The sequence below is a fragment of the Neovison vison genome, chromosome 3 (genome assembly GCF_020171115.1).
Source record: "Neovison vison isolate M4711 chromosome 3, ASM_NN_V1, whole genome shotgun sequence".
Taxonomy (NCBI): Eukaryota; Metazoa; Chordata; class Mammalia; order Carnivora; family Mustelidae; genus Neogale; species Neogale vison.
In genome coordinates this window covers 228,533,222-228,556,548 of record NC_058093.1, presented here as the reverse complement: position 1 = coordinate 228,556,548, position 23,327 = coordinate 228,533,222, and the positions used below count along the sequence as shown (strand labels likewise).

Sequence of the window (23,327 nt, the reverse complement as noted above, 5' to 3'; positions counted from 1 at the left end):
CCTAGGAAACAATCCAGGAGCTAGAGCCCAAACCTGTACGAAGCAAGTCGCTTCTGACTCTGACTGTTGGCGCCCGGGACAGCGTCTCCCTTCTAGGCCTGCAGCAGCCTGTCCTGCTTGGATTGTCCTAAAATGAGGGCAGCCTCCTGGGGCTGAGCTGGGGACCGTGCCAGCCACCCCAGGGGCCAGACACACACATCGTGCCCTCCACGGCCATCTCAAGCAGCACCATGGGCAGCAAGCATAACCGGGTTGTGAGCTGAGGCCCATCAGGGTCCGGGATGGCAGACACATAAATAAGCAGGCAGGCACCCCCCATCTGTGCGGTGGAAAAAACTGCTACTTATAAAACTTAGCCAACTGTGTTTCGGACTTTCCAGTATAATTTCCTAGTAGTGTATTCAAAGCATTATTTCTAAAGCGATTCATTCTGGATAGTAACTCCAAGGAAGCTCGAAATCACTGATTCTCTCCCCTCTTTTCTCTGCCCCCCCCTCCCTGATTCGACAGGCTATTTTCTGTGGAGGGTAATTACAAGGAGGTGCTCCACAGCCAGACCGGCTATCCCACAGCTGGGATAGACAAGGGCCTCTGCAGGGAAGGGGTCTTTAAGTTACGTCTTTAAGGGGTCTTTAAGTACGTTAAGTTACGTTGCTGAGTAGGTGCTAACGTGGCATTGATACTGCCAAGTGGCCAGATGTTATTAGACAACTTTGAACTTGGTCCCATTACCAGACCAAATGTATATGAGCACGAGGAATTGATTTGAAAAGAAATCCTGTAATGATCTTGCGGTCCAACCCCATTCTATTACATGTGTACTATGTGCATGCGTTGATTAAAAGCATTAACTTGCTAAATATTTAAAATGCACAAGGCTTGCGATCATGTTTGGAGCTTTTTACCTTACAAGGTATCTTGCGACACTCAGAAAATGAAAGTCCTATGAACCTCTGAGAATCTCTGTTTGGAGGGGTGTCCGTGTGCACAGTGTGGGAGAAAAAGGACTTTGACCTAACATGGCTTATCTGGGAAAAGAACACGAATGTGGTTTGATGCCGTGAATAAGCATGGGAGTGGTATCGCCGATTCCTGAACCAGACATCATTGTCCCACTGGAAACAGTCGGGACAGCTTGCTTTGAATATACTCGCTATTAAAACAAACAGTTAGCAAAATATGTGGAAATTCCTGCAGGGCCGAACCCAAACCCCCATCAATTCAGGCTCCGCTTCCTGGCTCCGCCCTGGCTCTGCCTACCTGGGGTAGCAGGACCTGGAGGGCTGGTCTCATGGCTAACCGACCGAGAAGGAGCCCGAGGGTCACCAGCTGGTGATGGCGTGGGTAGAGGGAAGCAAAATATCAGCAAGGTTTGGATTCTGCTGTCACTGGGGGCTGAGGGAGACTCCGTTCCACATCCGTTCCCAGAAAGCATCTTTGTTGAGGTTTTTTTCTTGGTCTCCAGGTTGAAGGCAACCTATGACAGTGTGGTAACTGCTGTGTGTGTGTGATGTCTGTAGCTCGTCTCAGAAGTGGAAGTTTCTGGAAGTCAAGGCAACCATTTCATGAAAAGACAATGCCCAGACGGTGAACTTCTCAACTTCCATCATGAGCAATGTTTAGCAAACGCCTATTCGGTGGCTGAGCGGGGCTATGCCGCTGGACATCTCCTCCTCCTCCTCGTAGTGACTCATCTTTGGGAGGGGAAGACAGAGGCTCTGAGAGGTGAAATGACTATCTTCAAATTAACAGCTAACAGGCAACAGAGCAGGCCGTGGGATTCAGGCCCTCAAGGGCTGGGCCTTTCCACTGTAGACCCTGGCTGCCGGCCCCTGTGGACTCCTAGAGCCTGACCCCCGGCCCTGCAGCACAAAGACCCATGCTGCCTTGATCACGATCAATAAGGATGACAATGGAGTCACAAAGGGTGAAGGGGCAGCTCTGTCACCAAGACTCCGCGGCTACTCACATTCCCTTTCCAGGCATGGAGATGTGCTTCCCGCCCTATCGGTCTCACGTTAGCCATACAACAAAGAGCAGTAAAACTGTACCTAAACGAACCTGACTGTAATCAGCCAAAGGAAACAACGGCAACAACGACAATAATAATAATGATGATAATGCACATTTTTGGAGCCCTCCTTCTGTGCTGGGCCTTTAAGCATTAAGAGCGGGCTGTGGGGCTCGGCTCCTCACTAGTCATGTGACTTTCCTCAAGTGAACCCTCTGTGCCTCAGTTCAGTCATCTGTAAAATGGGGGCGACAGTACTTCATTGGGTTGGGATGGGGGGGGTGCTCCGTGAGACCGGGGACCTGAGGTGCTCAGCACCCCGCCCGACGGGGCTCAACACACATTATCAGCTGCTATTCTCACAGACGTGGTCGCCTCACACCTCACCTCCCCAGAACTGGACGAGCCTGTTAGGAAACGGGGCCTCCGTGCATATGCTGTTTTGTAGTCTGACCAAGGTCACCGGGAGGAGGAGAACCAAACGGAGAGGTCCCCAGAGCTGGGGCTGGGGAGTCCAAGAATCCGAATGGCCACGCCCTACAATGGGGCACGGGGATCCACGTTCTTGTTATTTTTACCCTGCTGTCATTAACGTGCATGTTTCCCGGCAGCTGGCTGGGTGGTCGCTGAGAGGCAGGGAGTGTCGCCGGTTTGCCTTCACTGAGATGTGGCCGCCGGGCTGGGGCTGGCTGCCTGCTTTCGGCTTTCGGCAAAGCCAGCACCCGCTGGACAGCTGGGGTGCGTGCCTGGGCGGAGAGGCGCCCTGTCCCCGCTCTGATCCTCTGATCGCTGGGGACCCACGAGCACTCCCCCTCCCCTCGCCTCCTAATTTGGGGCTTTCTAGGCACTGGGATAATGCTAACACTTCATAGTACAGAAAAGCTTCTCAACAGATTTTGACATTTTGAAAGCAGCTAGCAAGCCCCGTGTCCCCAGGGGTGAGGAAATGCCAGGCTCCAGATGAGGTGGTGGGCAGGGGGATTTTGATGTAATAGTCATCTATCTGACTACCTGATTGCCAGTGTCAGCAAGAGGCTGGAGAGAAGGGCAGAGAGTTGAATAAGACAGGGGAGCCGTATTGGAAATCCCACCTCCCCCAGACCCAAAATCCTTCCTCACATCCATGGAGCAGACTGTTGCTTAATAAGTAACTGAGAAATAGACATTCGGCCCTGAAGCAGGACACAATTCACCCTTTCCCCCTTCGGAAAGCAAATCAGGCAGGGAAGGAAAAAATTGCCTAATAAGAAGGGAAGCACAGAGGCGCCTGAGTGGCTCAGTCCGTTAAGGACCCAACTCTTCCAATTTTAGTATATGTGCTGCCGAAGCGAGCACAGGACCCAACTCTTGATTTTGACTCAGGTCGTGATCGCGGGGTCCTGAGATCGAGCCCCGCATCAGCCTCTGCTTGGACACGAAGTCGGCTGAAGATTCTCTCTTTCCCTTTCCATCTGCCCCTCCCTTTCCAATAAGTAAAATCTTTTTAAAAAAAAGATTTTATTTATTGGGGCGTCTGGGTGGCTCGGTGGGCTAAAGCCTCTGCCTTCAGCTCAGGTCATGACCCCAGGGTCCTGGGATCGAGCCCCGCATTGGGCTCTCTGCTCAACGGGGAGCCTGCTTCCTCCTCTCTCTCTGCCTGCCTCTCTGCCTACTTGTGATCTCTGTCTGTCAAATAAATAAATACATTCTTTAAAAAAAAAGATTTTACTTATTTATTGGAGAAAGAGAGAGAGAGCACAAGGTGGGAGGGGAAAAGGGGTTAGAGGGAGAGGGGGAAGCAGATTCCCCACTGAGCAGGGAGCCCAACTCACTCGATCCCAGGACACGGGGATCATGACCTGAGCCGAAGGCAGATGCTTAACCGACTGAGCCACCCAGGCACCCCTCAATAAATAAATCTTAAAAAAAGAAAAAAAAAAAAGAAAGAAAGAAAAGAAAAGAAGGGAAGCAGAGAAGGGCTTGATTCAAATGCTGAGGTTTTGCAGGGAGAATGGACCAATGGCAGTTTCTCAAGTCATTTACATAGGGTAGCATTTTCACTTAAGGGGATTCTTATGTCAAGGGCCTTAAGAATGCTGTCAAAAGTCCGTATGTGTCCCAGGTGGTATCAGCACTAAAGATGACCTCAGAGGTCCAACAATGATCCTTAGCAAGAAAAAAAAAAAAAAGCAGTGTATCCTGTATCTGCCACAGTGGTTCCTTTTACTATAATACCTTTTCCTACTTTCCACTTGGCAAATTCCTATTATGACCTTCCAAACCCAGTTCAAATGTTACCTCTTCAGCTAAACATTTCCTGATACCTGCTGAGGTATTTATGTTCCCACAGTGTTTGGTGTCCCTTTGTATTTTAGGATTAATAGCACTGTACTGGTGTCTGTCTCCCCACATTCATCCGTGAAGGTCTTATGGGAGGGAGGGCAAGGTTTAGTCATCTTTGTTTCTACCCCAGGGCTACGCATGTGGCAGGGGTCAGGTAAAGGTTTGGTGATGGGGGAGCTGATTTATTCTATCTACCAGCCCAGGCCAGAGAGAGTTTGCAAAGGGATGTTAAAGACGAGCGTTACACGGGTCGGTTAAGCATCTGCCTTCGGCTCAGGTCATGATCCTAGGGTCCTGGAATCGGGTCCCATGTCAGGCTCCCTGCTCCTGCTCCTGCTATCTATCTTAAAATAAAGGAAAAAAGAACAAAAAGAAAAGAAAAAAAAAAGGAGAAGACGAGCATTACAGTCATTCACACACTATGTTCTGGTGATGAGGGACTGGAGTCTCACTGGCTGTACCGACTGCAGAAACCGTTAGCAAGAAAAATCACCACTAGATAGAGATGAACATCTCAGCCTCCAGAGACCGACTAAAGAGAAGGTGCTTCTGTGGCTGATTTTCCTTGACTCCGGATAGAGGAGAGAATTAAGAAGGAAGGGGCAGACCTCACTATTCCTTCAGGGAGCCAACAGTCTTCTGAATCAGGAAGTTCTTTCTCTTGTCTAGCCTGTATCCACTCTGCTTCCCCTGGACTCTGTCCCCTTTGGCCCCGTCCTTGGGGGAAATGCAGACCAGCTGTTTTTTTCACCTCCCCCTGTCTCTTCCTGACTCAGGAAGGCAGGTAGTGGCTGGGTCTCTCTTTGTGTTATTAACAATGCTAACCCCCCCCCCCCCCCCCCCGCAGATGCCTAAAAAAGCAACGAATGTGGGTTACAACTGGGAGGAAGGAAGCCGGTCCGGGAAGCTCCAGGTAAAGTGGCTTTGAGCAGGTAGAGAAGAAGCTAGGCATATACGCCGGTCTTTTAGGGTGGAAAGAAGAACATTACGTTTTCTATTAATTTGCTCGGCCTGGGAAACATTTCCCAGCACTGTGGCTACGGAGATGTCTAGCAGGAAGTAACAGGGCTGCTTCCATAGCGCTGGGGCTGGGACTCAAATGTAACCAGCCACTTAGATCTCTACCCTCTTCCAGCTGTATCTCTGAGATGCATTTGGAAAACTGAGGCACAGACAACCGAGTCAGGGTGATCTTGTTAGCCGGTGGTTTTGGGGTCAAAATGACACTGAGGATTTGCCGGTGATAAAGGAGAGAATGTACCTCCTGGCACGGCTGATCTGCATGTCCTGAATCTAGAGGCTCCCAATTCTAAAACTGTCTTATCCTTAGGAAGATGTGATTGTTCCTACCTTGCCCAGCACCGTCTCTCCTTCTCCAGACAAAGGGAACGACCATTTTTGAGGAGCTCTAAGGCAAGTCCTCAGCACCCCTCCCTGAAGGCTATGGACAAAATGTTTAAGTCCCTCTGACTCCCAAATGCATATGTTGAAACCTAATCCCCAAGGTGGAGGTATTCGTGGGTGGGGGCTTGGGGAAGGGATTAGATCACCTTCCAAAAGAGACCCAAAGAGATGCCTCTTCTGCCCTGTGAGGACACAGCGAGAGAAGACCTCTGCCATGAACCAGGAAGTGGGCTCTTAGCAGACCCTGAACTGCTGTAGCCTTGATCTTGGACTTCCCAGCCTCTAGAACTGTGAGAAATAAACGTGTTTTTTGTAAGCCACCCAGGTCATGGAATTCTGGAATTAGAGCAGCCTGCCTGACCTAAGACACTGATCATTGCACCATGAAGCTATGAAAAGAGGGCCAGCGGTCTTATTAATCACTTCTGCCCCATTCCCAATATTGAGAGCCCCACTCCTCAGGCCTGAAGTTCAAGGTTATGGTTTCTAAGCTATCACTGTCAAACTGAGGTAAGCAGCGTAAAAGGAAATGGCCATCATCCTGCCATTGCTTAGAATTCAGCAGTGACTTTAAGGGTCTTTCTGGTGGGGTCAAAGCATCCTCTGTTTTGTCTCTGTAGGTCAGGTCTCAGGAGTTAATGCAAACCAGCAGTTATAAACTCTGACACCTGGAGTGACAGGTACGTAGGTAAGGTAAATTAGCAAAGCAGGCTGGCTAATTTCAAGATGAAACACTCGGCTGCATATTAAACACATAAGAATATTCTTCATTTCTGTAAAACAAGAAATCTTTCTCATGTTTCCTGAAACATACAAACCTCCTGGTTTATTTTTACCTGCCACTTATAATAAAGTCATGGATATAAAAATATTTCCCTTTCATCCTAAGAAAATCAATAGTACTAATGTTGCAAAAAGTAACAAAAGACAATGGTCTTAAGGGGAGGGGTATAATAGGGAGTGGTGGGGATTGTGGCAAACTGGAAAGCCCATGCTCTGTCCATGCAGATTATTGTCTCATAAGAATATAGGCTCGAGGTGGTCAGAGTGTCCACCTTTTTTAAGAGAAGCTGTGAATACAACACATATAAAATTTTAAAACACTGGCAGTAAATTCAAAGTACAAATACAAATTATCCTTTAAGGCAATGTAGTACAGACCTAACAAATCATGTCCAGAGCCTGGGTCTAGCCTGAGGCTGTCTCTTTCTGTTCTTCTTTTGTCTTGCAAGGATTTGAATTATGGCAATACTCCTTTCTTTTCAGTTAAGAAAGGAAATACAAAGAAGAATGTTAACTTCATTTGCTCGATTAATCATGAATGGAAAATAGCCCCCTCACAGCTCACGGTGTGGCGCTGAGTTTTGAGGACAGCATAATAGACGTCTCTATCAGTGCTCCTCCTCTAAGCATTCCTAGATGTCACTGCAAGAGGGTGAGTCACTAGCCAGGGGGAGCATAGCTCTGACCTACCGCAGAATCCCTGGCATCCTTATCTTTCTGGCTATCAGCTGCTAAGGAAAGCAATCCCCACTGAGGCTCTGGAATGTTCCCTCCTCCCCTTGGGAGGCTATGTAAAGTCATTGCTCAGGTGAGCTGGTAGTGAAAGGTGCCATCCATCCAGATACATCAGAAGACAGAACCTGGCCACCTGCCCCGTGCCATCCAGGGTGGATGAGAAGAAGGTGACTTGGGCCTTCTCCCTGTTGTGACCTCCCACACACCCTTCCTCCCATAAATCATTGCAGTGCAGAGGATAGGTAGCAAATTCGTGTGCTTTAATAGGGTTGCACTGGCCTGGTCTGTGAGCTGCCCAAGCAGGTGAGAATGAGGCACTGCCTATCTCTAGCCAAATCTCTCTATGCTCAGAAACAACGACTCAGCTGCCAAAACACACCTCAGCAAACTGGCAAAGACCGAAAAGTTTGATAATACATTAGACTGGTGAGGCTGTGGGGACACCACTGCTCTCCTGCTTAGCTGGTAGGATTGGGACTATGTTTATGGTGAGCCATTTCTCCATTTCTGCCCCAATCACAAATGTATATGATCGTTGAGCCAGCAGTTCCATGTCTAGGAATTTATGCTGTTGAAAAGATTGCCCATGTGCCATGGGGGCATTTAGGCAATGTCATGGCAGAATACCGGCAAGGACTTAAGTGTCCATTATGGAGGACTGGCTCAGTAGGTATGGCAGAGCCATGCAATGGAATATTATACAGCTGCGAAAAGAGCCAGGCCTCCCCTACAAATTGGGGGGTAATCACCAGAATATGTTGACAAGTGAAAAGCAAGGTGCAGAGAAATATGTATAACGTGTTCTCATGTGCATGAAAACAGTGTGTGTGTGTGTGTGTGTGTGTCTATGCGTAAAGTATTGCGGAAAGAACCATAGAAATGATAAATATTGCTGGAATTGCTGGAATGTGGCTGGAATTAGGTGAGAGAGGAAAACTTTTTACCATGTATCTTTACTTTCTAAATTTGGGATGTGAATGGCATGGGAGTGCCTCTGTTGGTGAAAATAGAATTGAATTTCAAAAAATGGCAAGATCATGAACAAAGTAAAACAAAGCCAAAACCTATCTCCTAAGAGGCATGCTCCTGGCCTCAGAGCCCCTGAGCTCTCCCCTCCCCTCCTCTTCACGCCGGGGAAGGTTTAGGGAGCCGTGCAGTGTGGGAGCCAAGCTGGCACCACCCGCTTACCTGCTCCTTCTCTGAATACGGGTTGTTGAGGATGACGGGCACATGGTCCTTCCCCCATAGGTCACTGAAGACTCGGTCATTCTCCACGCCAAGGGGCAGCGGTTTGTGTGACTTGCCATCCACACCTCTGGAAGACAACGTAGGGGAAGTGAGAAAGGCATGCTCTCAGGGGGGACAGGCTGACGGCCCCGGTCTGCAAGACCTACATCTGTACAGAATTTCTACAGTCATCCACGGGACTCTGCACGGAGCCAACATGCTGTGGGTGCTCAGCTTGCTGCTCAGCAGAATCACCAGCAATGTGTGGGAAGGCAGGCAGCCCCCTCGCCAAGCACAGAGGTGAGCTCACTGATGTCGGCGCTGATGGCTGGTACATACCCAACTTTGTGGGCATCACTTCCGGATGGCCATGACCTGGCCTTGGTCCTCCTTCTCACTTCCCCATTTCAAAGATCCAGGGACACAGAAGGCTCATCCCCAGGCAGAGCCCTGGACAACTTCAGATGTAGGAGGCAGGACAGACAGAGAAGACAACAAGCCCCGGGGGACAGGGTGATGGGTCATCCTAATTCTGAATAAGCACTAATAATGAGACTAATGATAGCGGCACCAAGAGAAACAGAAGTGATTCTGAAAATGAGGGGAACAGAGCAACAAAATAAATAAGACCATAAAAAGGATAGCTAGTGTTTATTAAGCATTTATGTGTCAAGCACCTTACAAGGGTTTTAATTTAATCCTTTTGACAACTCTATGAGGTAGGGATGGATATTAACGACGTTTTATGGATGTTGTAAGTGAGACAGACACTAAGATGCTCAGGGTCACAGTTTTTCAGTCCAGTATTCACAGCCATTCTGAATTGGAGGCTCTCATTATCATCATTCATCAGCATCATTATCACCCTCATCACCACCACCACCACCACCACCACCACCACTCTCATCACTACCACCACTCTCGTCAACATCACCCACCACCCTCATCACCAACGTCACTACCACTTTCATCACCATCACCACCATCACCCTTATCACCATCACCACCACCCTCATCACCATCACCAGCATCACCACCACCATCACCACCATCACCACCACCATCACCACCACTCTCATTACCATCACGGTCATCACCACCACCACCTCTCGTCAACATCACCATCATCACCCACCACCCTCATCACCATCGTCACTACCACTTTCATCACCATCACCACCACTCTCATCACCATCACCAGCATCACCACCACCACTCTCGTCAACATCACCATCATCACCACCACCCTTACCACCATCACCATTATCACTACCACCCTCATCACCATCACCAGCATCACCACCACCCCTCTTGTCAACATCACCATCATTACCCACCACCCTCATCACCATCACCAGCATCACTGTCATCACCATCACTACCAACACCAAGATCACCATCATTACTATTGTCATCATCACCATCGCCACCATCACCACCATCATCCCTATCACCACCACCATCAACACTATCACCATCATCACCATCAATACCACCAACACCACCATCACATCAACAGAATCACATCATCACTATCACCATCCCCAGTACCATCACATCATCATCACCATCATTACTATTGCCATCATCACCATCGCCACCACCACCCAAACTTCCATTGATACCACCACCACCACTATTATTCTGATGATCATCACCATCCAGCTTCTCCTCATCCGCATAACCATCATTGCCATAATCACTCTCATCATCACCATCATCACCATCACTACCAGCATCACCATCCTCCTCCATTGTCACCATCATTAACACCTTCATTACTATAATCATAATCCTCATAATCATCATTGGATAAGGAGATGGAGGCCCAGAGAGGTTAAATCATTAGCCCCAATTACACAGCTATGTGCAGGAGTTGGGATTCAAACACAGACTTGTTCTCTAAGTGCTGACTTCTTAACTGCAAAGCTCTCCTGGCTCTCTGCTCTTGAACTCAGATTCGGGAGGAGACAATCTCAGCTACATTCCGCAGCCTGGTCATCCTCTAAAGATGGAGATAAGTCATGGCTGAGATGAAACTGACTTCATATTACAATCCAGGCCTTCTGAGCAGCTCTGCCTTACCTCTGTCCTTCCCTCTGAGCTCTGTCCTCCTGCTTCCTGACAACGGGCCTCTTTTTAACCCTCCCATCCACTTTCACTCTGACTATAACATCTGTCTGTTCCCCAGCTTCGGGCACCATGGCTTCTCTGGAGCCCTTCGTGATTTTGGTCCCAGGTATCAAGGCTGACCCTTACCTAGCCCTCTGTTCTACCTTCCCAGCTTTAGGGATTTATAATCCCGGTCCCATCATTTCCCCCAACCCCTAGTCTGCGCTGATGGTCATTCAGGATCAATCGGAAGCCAGGGCTTGAGCTCTGAGGGCAGGGCCCCGAGTGGCTCCTCTAGCTGCTCACTCGGGGCCAGTCAACCTCCTCCTTGCTGTGTTTCACAAAGCGCTGGTAGCCTGCGTCAGAGCCACTTCCACTCTTCTGCATGGAGAGGTCTGCAATTGTCAGAGGGAACATTCCGTTTTACCCTCTTGAAAATGTCACCAAACACACTGGGAGTGGTTCTTGATTACAGACATTTCACAAGCCAGTGGTTTACCTACATGGTGATAAACAGAGGAATTTTCTTTTGAGATGGCTGCTCAAAATGTCACTCAGCTCCTGCTCAGCTCTGAAATGCCCGATCTTATGATATCATGTGACTATAAATGGGGCTTCAGCAGAGATGAAAGGCCGATACTGTTTGAGGGTCTGTAACATACCAGGTGCTGGTGGAGAAGTGACTTCATTTACTCTCAACAGACTGTTTTACAGAGGCAAAAACTGAGCCCAGAGAGGTTATGTGTGTTTCCCAGGCTCCCACAGTAAGCACAGAGAAGGGCTGAGATTTGAAACTAGGTCTGATTGATGCTCGCCCCAGATCCTTCCGTTTTTAAACAGAGACAGGAGAAAGGAGTTACTCCAAGCCAGAGGCTAAAGAGCAAGGAATCCAACCTCTCTTGCTGAATGAGGCCAGTCTGCAAACATTACAGGGAACAATTACCTAGGCAACTCCGAAATGGCTCACATGGCTTGTCTGTCGTGAATCTTCAGGGAGACCTGCTTTTATCCTCACCCTCCTCGCTCCTTTTTTAAGAGCCTTTAACACCTCTGTTTAAATAATGCATTTGAAGTGTTTTGTCAACACAAACTTATTTAAGAGTCCCGTGTGATGGGCTGGGGAGGAATATTTTTAATATGGGACCAAGGGGAACACCCAGGTTGAGCTATTTTGTTTCCGTTCACCCAAGAGCAAAATCAGAAGTAGATTTCCGTAGATTCCCAGCTCCTACCAGGTCTGAGGGAAAATCTGGCTAATTGCGGCGAATCTGCTCACCCTGGGATCTAGCCGCTTGATGGGTTCCTACGGGAACCAGGAAGCTACTGGTTAAGAGGGTGAGCTATCGGTTGGGTGGTATTGGGTTCAACTCTTGGCTCTGCTGGATATAAGTTGTGCAACTTTGGATATTTATGCTGTCTGAATCTCCATTGATTCATCTCTAAAGCAGGTTAATAATACCTAGTTCATGGGGTTGCAGCAATGGTTAAACGAGGTTAAGCTTATAGCCCTTAGCTGTGTGGCACCTGCTGTTACTTTTTCTACTACTGTGTTCATGGGCCGATCAGACAGAAACAGATAAAGGGAAAATGCTGGTTCTGTATAAAACAGCCAAGGTTGCTCTAAGCCAGCATGGTCTGGTAGAACTTTCTGTGATGATGGGAACATCCTACGTCTACGTTGTCCAATTTTATAGCCACTGGTTATGTGTGGCAATGAGTATTTGAAATGTGCCCATGGTCAGTGAGAAACTGAATCCAAAATTTTATCTAATTTTAATGAAATTTAAGTAGCTAAATGTGGCTGGCGGTTATAGCACTGGACAGTGGCCCCTCAAGGACTTGGAACATTAAGTTCCAAGGACTTAATGTCTTGGAAGCCTGGGAAAGGAGGCATTCATCGCTTTTGCTGAGAAAAAAGCATGTTCTCTGGGGGTTGGACGGCACAGGTAGGGATACTCAGACCCTTTCTGAGCTGTTATGTCTTGTTCCCAAGGCATAGGACTTCAGGAATTCTCTGCTTCCCTTCCAGACTCCTACCTCCCATCATTCTCAGTCCTGATCTCCACTCTCTTTTCCTCCCAAAGAGCACCCTGTTGTCTGCTCTTACCTTTATACCTGACCTCCCTGGAATGCCCTTTCATCCTCCCTCTGCTAGGAACCAGCTCCTACTCAACCTTCAACACCCACTTCACACCCTTCCTCTCCTGTGGGTTAAACAAGGTCATGAGCGTAAAATGCCCAACACATAGTCAGAACTAATTAAACATGGGTGTCTTCGTTGACAACGAAGGTAACTTAAGCTCAGAGAGATTAGGTAACTCGTCAAAGTCGCACTACCGATAAGCAGTGGAGAAAGCCTGAAAGTCAGATGTTTCTTTCTTGCTGTTTCCCTAGCTGAGAGTCACTGAGAACAGTGGTGGTGGGGGAGACGTTTGGTTGAGCCTCATACTGGTGAAGAACCTCAAATTCAGATTTGAGCTTTTCCTCCAAATAGGGTAGAGGTATTGAACATATTTATCTGTTAAATAAATAGCCTGGTCACTTTCATATATCATTTCTTCTTTCAATAAATAAACTGGGAGCCCATAGATGGATGGGATAGGGTCTGTCTTGACTTCTTAGAAGCCTGGAGGGTGACTCTCCTTTGCCAGTACTTATGAATGTTGGTCCTGCCCAGCTCCCCGGAGTGCTTTTGGTTTAGATCAGGGTTTCTCAACCTGGAACTATTGGTATCTTGGGAGCTGGACCTATCTTTGTTGTGGGAAGCTGTCCTGATCTCTGCCCATTAGATGCCAAGAACTACCTTCTTCCCTCCACAGTCCCTGCCCGTTGTGACAATCCAAAATGTCTCCAGACATTGCCCAATGTCCCTTTGGGGAGGAAGCAAAATGTACCCCTTGGTGAGAAGCACTGGCTTAGCTATGCCTGGGGACTCAACCTCATGCTTCCCCCGCAGTCCCTCCAATCCTTGCTCTCTGGCCATGTCTACGTCTACGAGGATTTATTCACTAGTTGCCCCTTGTTCCCAGATGGGACTGAAGAACCTGCCTTCTGTATGTGGCTTCTACTCCTTCTCAGCCATCCATGGTCCCCTGTGTAGGCCATCCTCCAGTGGGCTTACTTTCCAGGGTAGACCAGGATCCCCACGGCCATCATGTGGTCACATTAGGCAGTTCTCACACTTAGGAGGCATCAGAATCAACCGAGAGGCCTGTTAAAATCTCTCTGAACTTGCCCCCTGGACAGTCTGAGGTAGTGGGTCTAGATGGGAAGCCTGGAATGTGCATTGTCCAAAGCACCCCATGTGGTCCACGGACTTCCTTGAAGACCCATCTTCCTGGAAGGGCTACGGGCCTGACTCTAGCAGGGAACAGCAAGGTTCCTTCCTGGTTAGAAATGCCAGCATCCTCCAAGCTCCTTCTCTTCTTTCTCCTCATAAGACCAGGCACGGTGCTTTACCTTCCACTCGGCAAGCATTTTCTGTGCTTTCTGGCAAGGACCAAACTAAAGCCTCTTTTCTTCCATTTCGCTAGCTGGACAGTCAACCCCAAGCTAACACAGTCAGTCTGTGTTATCTGTGGCATCTCTAGACCTTCCCAAAACTTTTGCCAGCTCCTTCCCACTGAGGCTTCCTGGGGGCCAGGCCTTGGGCTCTCAGGCAGGGCGTGTGGGAGTCTTGGGTCGATGCCACAGAAAGTTTGCACAGGTGCGGGTCACCCCAGCGCCGACCACTAACTAATCCCGAATACCCAGGATGGGGAGCAGGTGGGCCAGACCTGTGTGTCGGGCACAGTCTGGAGGTAGGGGCTGCTTGCTCCGCCCCGACCAGGTGAGAAGGCTGCTGAGGAGCAGCTGGTCCTGGCAGGAGGCCTGCCGCGTCTCTCCTCAGACATCGCACTACGCTCTGACCCCCTTCTCACCGTCCACGCTCCACCCGGTCTCGGATATTGGGAGTGAAGTGAGAGCAGGAAGACTTGGGGGCCATGGAAAAATGAGTCTGAGGTCTCTGCAAAGCTCTGTTCTAGATCTCATCGTGCTGGAGCGGGGGAAGATGATGAAAGGGGAGACGAGGCTCTTGAGAGCTAGAATTTTACCGCAGTGCTCTAGCTGAGAAGCGAGGTGAGGGCCTCTGGGCTCAGCAACAATCAGGACTGTAATTCTTCACATCACAAAAACTGGACAGGATCCTCAAACTCCAGTGTTTACAGCGTCCATGCTGAGCCGATTGGCGGACTCGGGTTCCTGGGGAGCTGGAGAGCCCGCGCTAGGCCCCGCCCAGCTCCCCGGGCTGGCTGTCCCCCCACGAACAGACTTGATGCTAATAGCTCTTCCGATATTCTCTTTATTTTTGAGAGGCTGGAAATCAGTTTCATCGTGAAACCTCTTGCTTTCTCTATTTTGCCACAAAATCATTCTTTAGAAAACTCCGTAGGCCTCCCAATAAAACTCGTAGGCGATCTGGGTGGGACCTTCAATCCCCCGTTTGTGACTGGTGACCTAAAGGGATGTCTGAGCTCCTCCCCCTAGAGTGATGCTCTGGAGAGGCCACATGGAGCAGTGTACCTTCGGGGTGGGCTAGACAGGAGGGGGACTGGTCCTTTGCTTGGCCTTTGATGAACGTGCTCGCTACTGACCTTAAGGAGGAACCTGGAAGGAATCTTAGGGCTCATCTGGTCCACGTACTACTTTTACAGATGGGGAAACTGAGGCCCAAAGAGGTTCAGGGGCTTTTCTAAAATATGTAGGTGCTGAGTGGCAAAGGGGGGACTCGAAGTAAGGTCACGGAACCCAGTCCAGTGAGACCTCATAGTAATGGCCAGTCCAGGACCTGGGCACAGCATTCTCCAGGGGGCTTGTTGGATGAGTGCAGTGGGCTAAAAGTGGCCCCCAGAGACATCAAGCCCTAACCCCTGGAACCCTTATATGTTACCTTATGTGGAAAGGGGGTTCTTTGCAGGGGTGACGGAAGTTGAGGATGTTGAAAATGGGGGCATTATCTTGGATTAACTGGGTAGGCCCTAAATGCCATCATACGGGTCCTTAGAAGAAGGAAGCCGAGGGAGATCTGCTGTAAGAGAGGAAGGCCATGTGACCCTGAAGGCAAGAGGCCGCATGCTGGCTCTGAAGGGTCAGGAAGGGGCTACTAGCCAAGAAAGGCAAAGAATGCAGCTCTCACAGCTGCAGAAGGTAAGGAAACAGATTCACCTCTAGAGCCTCCAGACCTAAGACCTTTGGAGCTGTAGGAGAATAAATGCGGGTTGTTTTAGGCCACCACGTTTGTGATCTTTGTTATTGCAGCAAGGAGCAGGGGAAACTGAGACAGTGGCTGGGGCAGGGATGGCATGGGGGGGTGCAGAATTAGTGTCCCGGCCCACACGTGGTGTCACTGCCTACCTCTTTATTCCTACTCACTATGCTCACGTCCCACAGACCTTCTTCCCGTTCCTTGAACATTGTTCCTGCCTCAGGGCCTTTGCTCCTGCTGTACCTTTTGCCAGGAATGCCCTTCCCTAGATTTCACATGGTTCACACCTTCTGGCCTCAGTATAAATGTTGCCTTTTTAGGGAGGCTTTCTCCGACTCTCTGATCTAGTTTTTTTTTTTTTTTTTTTTTAAACCTAACCCCAAGCCTTGTTTCTTCAAATCACCATGTTATTATTATTATTTTTAATGTTAGTCACCATACAGTACCTCATTAGTGTTTGATGTAGTATTCCATGTCTCTCATGCAATTTCTAAAGCGATTGCCTGAGGCTACCTGTTTATTATTCCCTTCTTGTCTATGACTTCTTAATGACAGAGGCTCCTCGGTGGATCCCCAGTTCCAAGGACAGTATCTGGGGCAGAACAGATGCTCAATAAATATTCGTTGAATGAAAGATGGTGAGAAGGCCCCTGGTTACAGGCTGTCTGGGGTGAGCAGGTGGCTGGGTGGGCTTAGTCTATAGCTCTTCCCCAGAACGAGGGGCTGGGTGCCCACATAACAAAGTGGCGGGGACACAGACGGAAGAGAGGGTAAAGCAAGAGTAACGACTCCATAACTAGGACTCCAGTCCCTTCCCCAGGAAAGGACGGACTGGGGAAGCCCCAGGTGTTCAAACGGTCAGGATGAGAATGAAAGCTCACACCGACACTCAGTGCAAAGGCAGTCATCGGAGTCCATGCCAACAGAGTGACTCAAAGCCATGAGTCACGTGCAGCCAGAGAGGAGGTCCTCTACTGCAGACAGCCCTGGAGTCGGGGCTGTTGTTGGTTGGTCTGAGATCAGTTCTCCAGGGGTGCTATCTCTCTTTTCTCTCTCCCTTCCGGACTGAGAAAGTACTCCAGCGTCCTCAGCAGCTTGATGGCCAGCGGTCAAGCACACTGTGGCCAACAGTGCCATCTATGTTGGTAGCAGCCAAGACCATGGGCTCGGGGTCAAGTCCTGGCTTTGCTACTTGTGAGCTGTGTGACCCGGCAGAAGGGACTGCACCTCTCTGAGCCTTGGTTTGCTTATTAGGAAAACAGGTGCTGTGAGGAGCAAATGAACTCATCAATGTCAAGACCTGCACATGGGGCCAGGCCCACCTGGAGTGTTCAGTACACGTTGACCCGCATCACGATGACGAAATGCAGGCTTGTCACAGGTGACCTCCTCTCCTTCGTTAAGCTCTTTCTCTGGGCTCAAAATGGACTTCTGTGCCTCCGGCCACGTTCTCTCGCCTGATTTGTCTTTAACTGTAGATGCCCACAGTGAGATGTCCAGGTAGAAGCCAGGCGGCACCTTGTGGCCCGTGCTAGGTGACCCTGGGCAAAACTGCTTCAGCTCTCGGAGTTTCAGTTTTCTCATTGATAACGGAACCCCAACCACACAGCCCGCTTAGGGAGCTGAATTCACCCCAGCCCTGAAGACACGGGAGTCGGGAAGGTACTCTGTAAGGAGCCGAGTCCCCTGCAGGTAGAGGGGAAGCGATCCCAGCACAGGGCGAGGCTGACCGGCTGGTCCAGATGGATGCTGGGCCAGGGACCTTGGCCTCTTTAGAACCCTCCTTCAGGGCAGCAGAACAACCTGGATATCCTCTGACACGCAGCATTTTAAAGTGACCGCTCCCAAGGGCAGAAGGTCCCAGAAACCCCCAGATTTCCCTTCCTTACACACCCACATGCTGCCATCACCCGCCAGGTCCAGCTTCCCCCAGATGCAAGGTGAGGCTGTACCTACACGAACCATCACATCTCCCCCCGCTGTGAAGGGCCAGCATCCCAACAATAGGACCAGGGATGCCCTGCAACGGAAAGGAACTAGATAAAGCAGGAGAATAGGTCTGCGTCCAAGAGGAAAGAGGAAAGGAAGGAAATGAGGCCAAGAGAACAGGAAAGTCAAGGGCACCGCTGAGAACCAGGGATGGCCCCAGCCTCTGCTTGGTCCCTCAGAAGCCACAGACTGCTGCCTGCAGCCGGGGGCTCCAGGCCTGGTGGGGGCCACCCGGAAGCCAGCTCTGACCCCACCCCAAAAAGCAGCCTGGATGGGGAAGCCCCTGGAAGGGTGCGTCATTTCTAGGCCACCACGTGCTCCAAGGGGCTTGGATGTTCCCAGGCCTGCCAGGCCCAAGAGGGACCCTGAAGACCGTTCTGTCCCTGGGCTTCCGTTTCCTGACTCAGGACACTGACACTCAGCACAGCATTTAGCTCAGCCACTGGGAGGCAGGCTGGTGATTCCTGAGGGCACATCTGCAACAACTAAAAGTTTGGGTTGTTCCAACGATCTTGAGGGCTCCTGACATCACAGTGGGAAGGAGGTGGCCTCGGAGGTGGGGGGACATCTTTCAGTGCCAGGGACAAACCCACACAGGGACGACGGGGCTTTTGGACACCTTTGGACAGTCACACACCTTTTGGACATTCACCCAGATCCGAAGCAAGCTAAGCTTTGATTCCTGAGCCAAGATTCCAATTGGGTCGGACATATAAACACGACTTTAAAATATCGTGAATTTTCCTTGCAGGCCACCACTGGGTCAAATAAAGACAGGACACCATTTTATCAGGAGTCCAGTCACCACTTCGGAAAATCCCATACCACATCACTAAGACGACCCTACTGGTGGTGACTGAGTTGTCAAAATGACACACTTGTGTCAAATCCACATTTGACACTGTCACGTGCGGGCTAATTCTACTTGTAGGGGCAAATATCCCCGTACTGATCTTTACATTATAGCTTCTATTACTATAAGTTACTTTTTTTCTTTTAAAGATTTATTTTTTTATTTGAGACACAGAGAGAGAGAGAGAGCATGCACACGGAGGGTTGAGGCAGAGGGAAAGGGAGAGAGACACCCAAGCAGACTTTCCGCTAACCAGGGAGACTGATACAGGGCCTGATCCCACGACCCTGAGATTATGACCTGAGCTGAAACCAAGAGTCGGACACCCAACCGACTGTGCCACCCAGGCACCCCTATAATAAATTACTTTTATGCTTGGTGTCCTTTCTTTTATCATTAGGGCATTATATTTATTAAAAAATGTAAAGTGTGAGTAGGTTATATGATCCATGAATTTGCTCCTGGCTAGTAAAGGGGGGCATTTAAAAATACTCGTTAAAGTGGCGGAAGGTGAGGGAAAGTTCTGAGTCCAGCACAGGTGTGGGTCATCAAGCCAGGGAAACCACGTGCTGGCATCAGACAATACTCCTCCTTCGAACTGCTTCCCTCAGCTGGGTTCGTGGAGCCCTGGACTTGCCCCAGGCCACTTTCTTCCAAACTATGCCTCCTCCAAAGCAGTGTTTGCTGCTCCTTTTGGTCCCTGGAATGAAGGCCGCGATGGACGAGGGCAGGTCAAGAGCTCAGGGCAGCCTCCCAGTTTGGGAAACTAGGTCCGCGGGAGGAGACCCCACATCAGACCAGCGTGTCCTCCCTCCACCCTTGGGGAAACAAAGCCTGCTTTTCTGAGTTGCGGTTTGGAGAGGACCCCCCTCAGGCCTGGCCTATGAGAGGGCTGCAGTCCAAGTCCTTTGTATTTCATGACCTCCGCCAATCCTAGTGTCCCGCGCCGGGCTTGTGTGTCCTGCCCTGTTAGCTGGGAGAGGGTCATACTGGCTTCTGGGACGGGGAGGGACCTGCCGGGGACTTCTCCACGTCACACAGGGAGATTCAGGCTCCTGGGTCCGGGATGGGACTGAAATAAAGCCCCAGGGAATTCCGACGCTCCTGACCCCACACCCGCCCTGCGCCCAGCCAAGACTCGGAACCAAGTGTACGGAACGCTAGATACGGCCCCAGATAGAACACCCGATGTAACACTCTTACTCAGCTTCCTGCTGCTCCTCCTGGGAGAAGGGGTGTTGAGGAAGAGGGTCTACCCAGGAAACTTTGAGGGGAGGCACTTCGGGTGGTGCCCCAGAAAAACCAGGAAAATGACTGAACCTGGATTCTCCAACTGCTTTAGGATTTAAATCCATTGAATGAGACTTGGCGGCTGCTGGCTTCCCAGAAGTGATCTCAAGACTATGTTGTCTTTCCCATGTGTGCCACTGAAGGGAACCCTGGGAGGCGGCAGCAACCCTGAAGACTGGGTTCTTGCCTGGGGTGGGGGTCTCGTGCTTAGTCGTGGGTGAACCAGGCCCCAGATCTCTGCAAACCAGGACAGCTCCAAGGACAAATCCCGGCCTCCAGCTCTGGAAAGGAAGGTCAGGATGATAGGGGCTCCCTGACACTTGCCTCACCAAGAGGGTCACACCATGAGCTGTGTACTGGGGCCAAGACACTGTCTCCTGTAGAGATGGGACCAAAGGTATGAGGGAGACTCCAAGCTGCCCCAGGAATGCGCAGAAGACAGAAGAGAGCAGGACGGAGGACAGGAGCTCAAAGGGCAGCAGGGGAGCCTGGCGGCTTCTGATACAGGCTCGTCTTCCTTCTTGGTATCTTGCTGGAATTGGTTTGGTTTTTGCCCAGGTGGGAAAAGTTTCAAAAGTTCCAGGAAGCAATGGTGGTCTGAGATGGGGTGCCACAGACTGAGCCCCCACCAAAAGGCAGTTTAGGGGCTGACCCATCAGGAAGAAAGACTAGATCCTGTGCAATTCCTCCACCATATAAGGCACACTCCTACCTCAGGACCTTGGCACCTGCTGCTCCCTCTGCATGGAATGGCCCTCCTCCATAAAGCTTCAAAGAGCCTTTCTTCCCCTTCTACTGGGTCTTCCAATGTCACCTTCCTGGAGACCTGCCCAGCCTCTTTCTCTAAAATTCACGCTCCCCAATACTTTCTGACCCCTTCCTTGTTCCGTATATCTCCTTAGCACATATCACCGATGGCCTACATATTTTAACATCTTGATCTCATTTATTCTTCATCTTTCCCACAACACTATAAGCTCCCCAAGATCAAGGGGCTTGTCTATTTCATTCACTTACAAGGTCAGGGGGTTTGTCTGTCCCATTCATTGCTTTACCCCTGGTGCCCAGAGCAGTGTCTGGCCACAGTAGACCTTCAGTGAACAATTGGTAAATGAATCAGTGCACGGGTCTGGAGAGATCTTTAATCCATGTCCCTGAGGGACAACTTGGGGACCTCTTCATGCTCTCCAGATACTCAGGGGTCCTTGGACAGAGGGTTGGGAAATCTTGGCCTGGGTTTCTGGGTGGCCCCACACCTCAGCCTCCCCTCTAGTGGGTGGTGGATGAGAAGGAGGGGCTGTAGAGTTAATGCTAATCTAAGATGACAGCAGAAGGGGGCAGAGAGAAATTTCCCTCTCTCTCATATCTCTGGACCCACTGTTCTCTGACCCCCGGCCCACCTGCCAATTCCTCCCCAAAGAAGGTGCTAGAATCACCCAGGTCCTGGTTCCTCTGAATTTACCAGGTGGGCATTGCCTGTTGTCTTCCTCTCCAGAATCAGGGGGACCAGGACCTGGGTCTTCACATTCTAGCCTTAGATCCTGTACAACCTAAGTAAGCCCAGTTTTGGGGGAACTGGGGCCAGTTCTCTACTTTGATTCCTCCCTTGTTCCCAGCGGCTGTCACAAGGAGACAGCTGGGTTAGGCTGAGGGTTACCCAGGCCTCAGCTCATCCCCTCCCAACTCCCGGGACCTTGGCCTTCACCCTATGCCAAGACTGCCACGGACACGCGCCTCTCGTGTGTGTCCCGGGAGAGGCCCCTTCCCTCCGAGCCTCAGTCTTCTGCCCCATGAATTGCAGATTGCAAAAATACCCCCCTCGAGGGGTTGCTGGAAGACACGGCATCAGCAACCATGACTCCTAGCTCTGGGTCTCACGGCAAGAGATACAGGCCTGAAGTTACACCCATTTTGCTCTCACGAGTGCAGTTTTAAGGGAAAGAGGCAAGAGGGGCTGAGCGGATGTGCCTGGGTGAGCGTCTGCAACAGCTCAGGTTGGCTCCCGGGTCTGACACCGAGTAGCAGGACATGCTTCCATACAGGACACACATGCACACACGCCCGTGCGCACACACCTGCGGCACTCACCTGTCCACCTGGACTTCCGCGTCTTTTGTCTCTGCCTTGGAGGGTCCGCCTCCGTTGATCCCTTTGCTCCCACTGGTGAGAAGGTTCAGCACAGGCTCTATCTCTTTGAGCAATTCACTGTTCTGGCTGTCTTGGGGGGCGCCCCCGGTGCTTTTCTTGGTGACGTCCTGGCCTGGGGGTCTGGGGGCCAGGCTGTTGGTGTTCGGGAGTGAGCCTGTTTCCTGCCTGCTGTCCTGGGTATGCTGGGGGCCGTTGCCAGGCCCCATGGTCCCGTCCACGGCCGGCGTGTGCTCCTTGCTGGCTGATGACTGGTAAGAGAGATCGACGGCTGTGGTGGGCAGACCCAGGGGCCGCGTCACCCGGATGGTCTTGGGGGTCCCATCCCCGGTGAAGGTGGTCTCCAGGTGAGTGGTGAAGCCCTCAGGGCCCCTCAGAATGAGGACCACGTGGGTCTCAGAGGCGATGCCCCTGAGCACCTCCAGGGCACTGTCATAGCTCAGGTCCACCAGGGGCTGGCCGTTGACGGCGAGGATGATGTCGCCGGCCTGGATGAGGCCGCTCTGCTCCGCGGCACCCCCTCGGATCAGGTCGGAGATGATCACGGGTGGCTTGCTCACCCGCTCCTTCACCAGGAAGCCCAGGCCCCCCACCTTGCGCTTGAAGAGGCGGACGGAAATGACGTTGGGTTGGATCTGCTGAACACTGAACACCTGACTCTCCATGGCGTCTAGTGTCCGGGGGTCCGAAGACTTAAAATAGGTCAAGCCAAGACAAGTTCACCAGGAGGATCCAGGCTTTACGCTGTGCCAAGAGGAAGAGCCGGGGTCTGGTGGCTCGGGGAGGCTCAGGAAGGAGCTACTCTTGGGTTCGTCCTCTCCGTCTCTGACGTCAACTCGGCGTCACCCACTCACTCCCATCCGGCCATCGGTGGCATGATTTCACGCGCCTGCCTTCCTCCTTGTTCTCTAGGAAGTGATGGTCGATCGGGCAGACGTCAGGAGAAGCCGTGGGACGTGTCCCTAAGCCACGGGTCAGGCAGACTGGGGAGGAGAAGTGTCTGGTGGATGTGTCTAGATGTGTCTCGAGGTGATGCAAACTCCTGAGCGCTATTCTCTGGGCATTGCCAGCCCGTCAGACCTGGGCTGGAGAGAAGGAACAAAGGAGGGGTGAAGCTACCAGACAGAGATTGATGTGGGGCGCCCAGCGCCATCTTCAAAAGCGAGATGGAAAATGCAGCCAACTGAGAAGTCTAACCACAAGACACTAGG

General features: G+C 50.8%; 1 protein-coding gene across 2 annotated transcripts in view; it reads right to left on the bottom strand.

Moving 5' to 3' along the window:
- The window catches only part of NOS1 (nitric oxide synthase 1), an 82,231-nt gene extending 59,139 nt beyond the window's left edge, over positions 1–23,092 (bottom strand). For both annotated transcript variants that reach the window (XM_044244188.1, XM_044244187.1), the window contains exons 1-2: positions 22,060–23,092; positions 8,444–8,570 (exon numbers count right to left, since the gene is read on the bottom strand). In XM_044244188.1, the coding sequence (XP_044100123.1) occupies positions 8,444–8,570; positions 22,060–22,781 (849 nt within the window). In that variant the 5' untranslated portion in view covers positions 22,782–23,092. The remainder of the gene's footprint in view (positions 1–8,443; positions 8,571–22,059) is intronic.
- Positions 23,093–23,327: the final 235 nt, after the last annotated feature.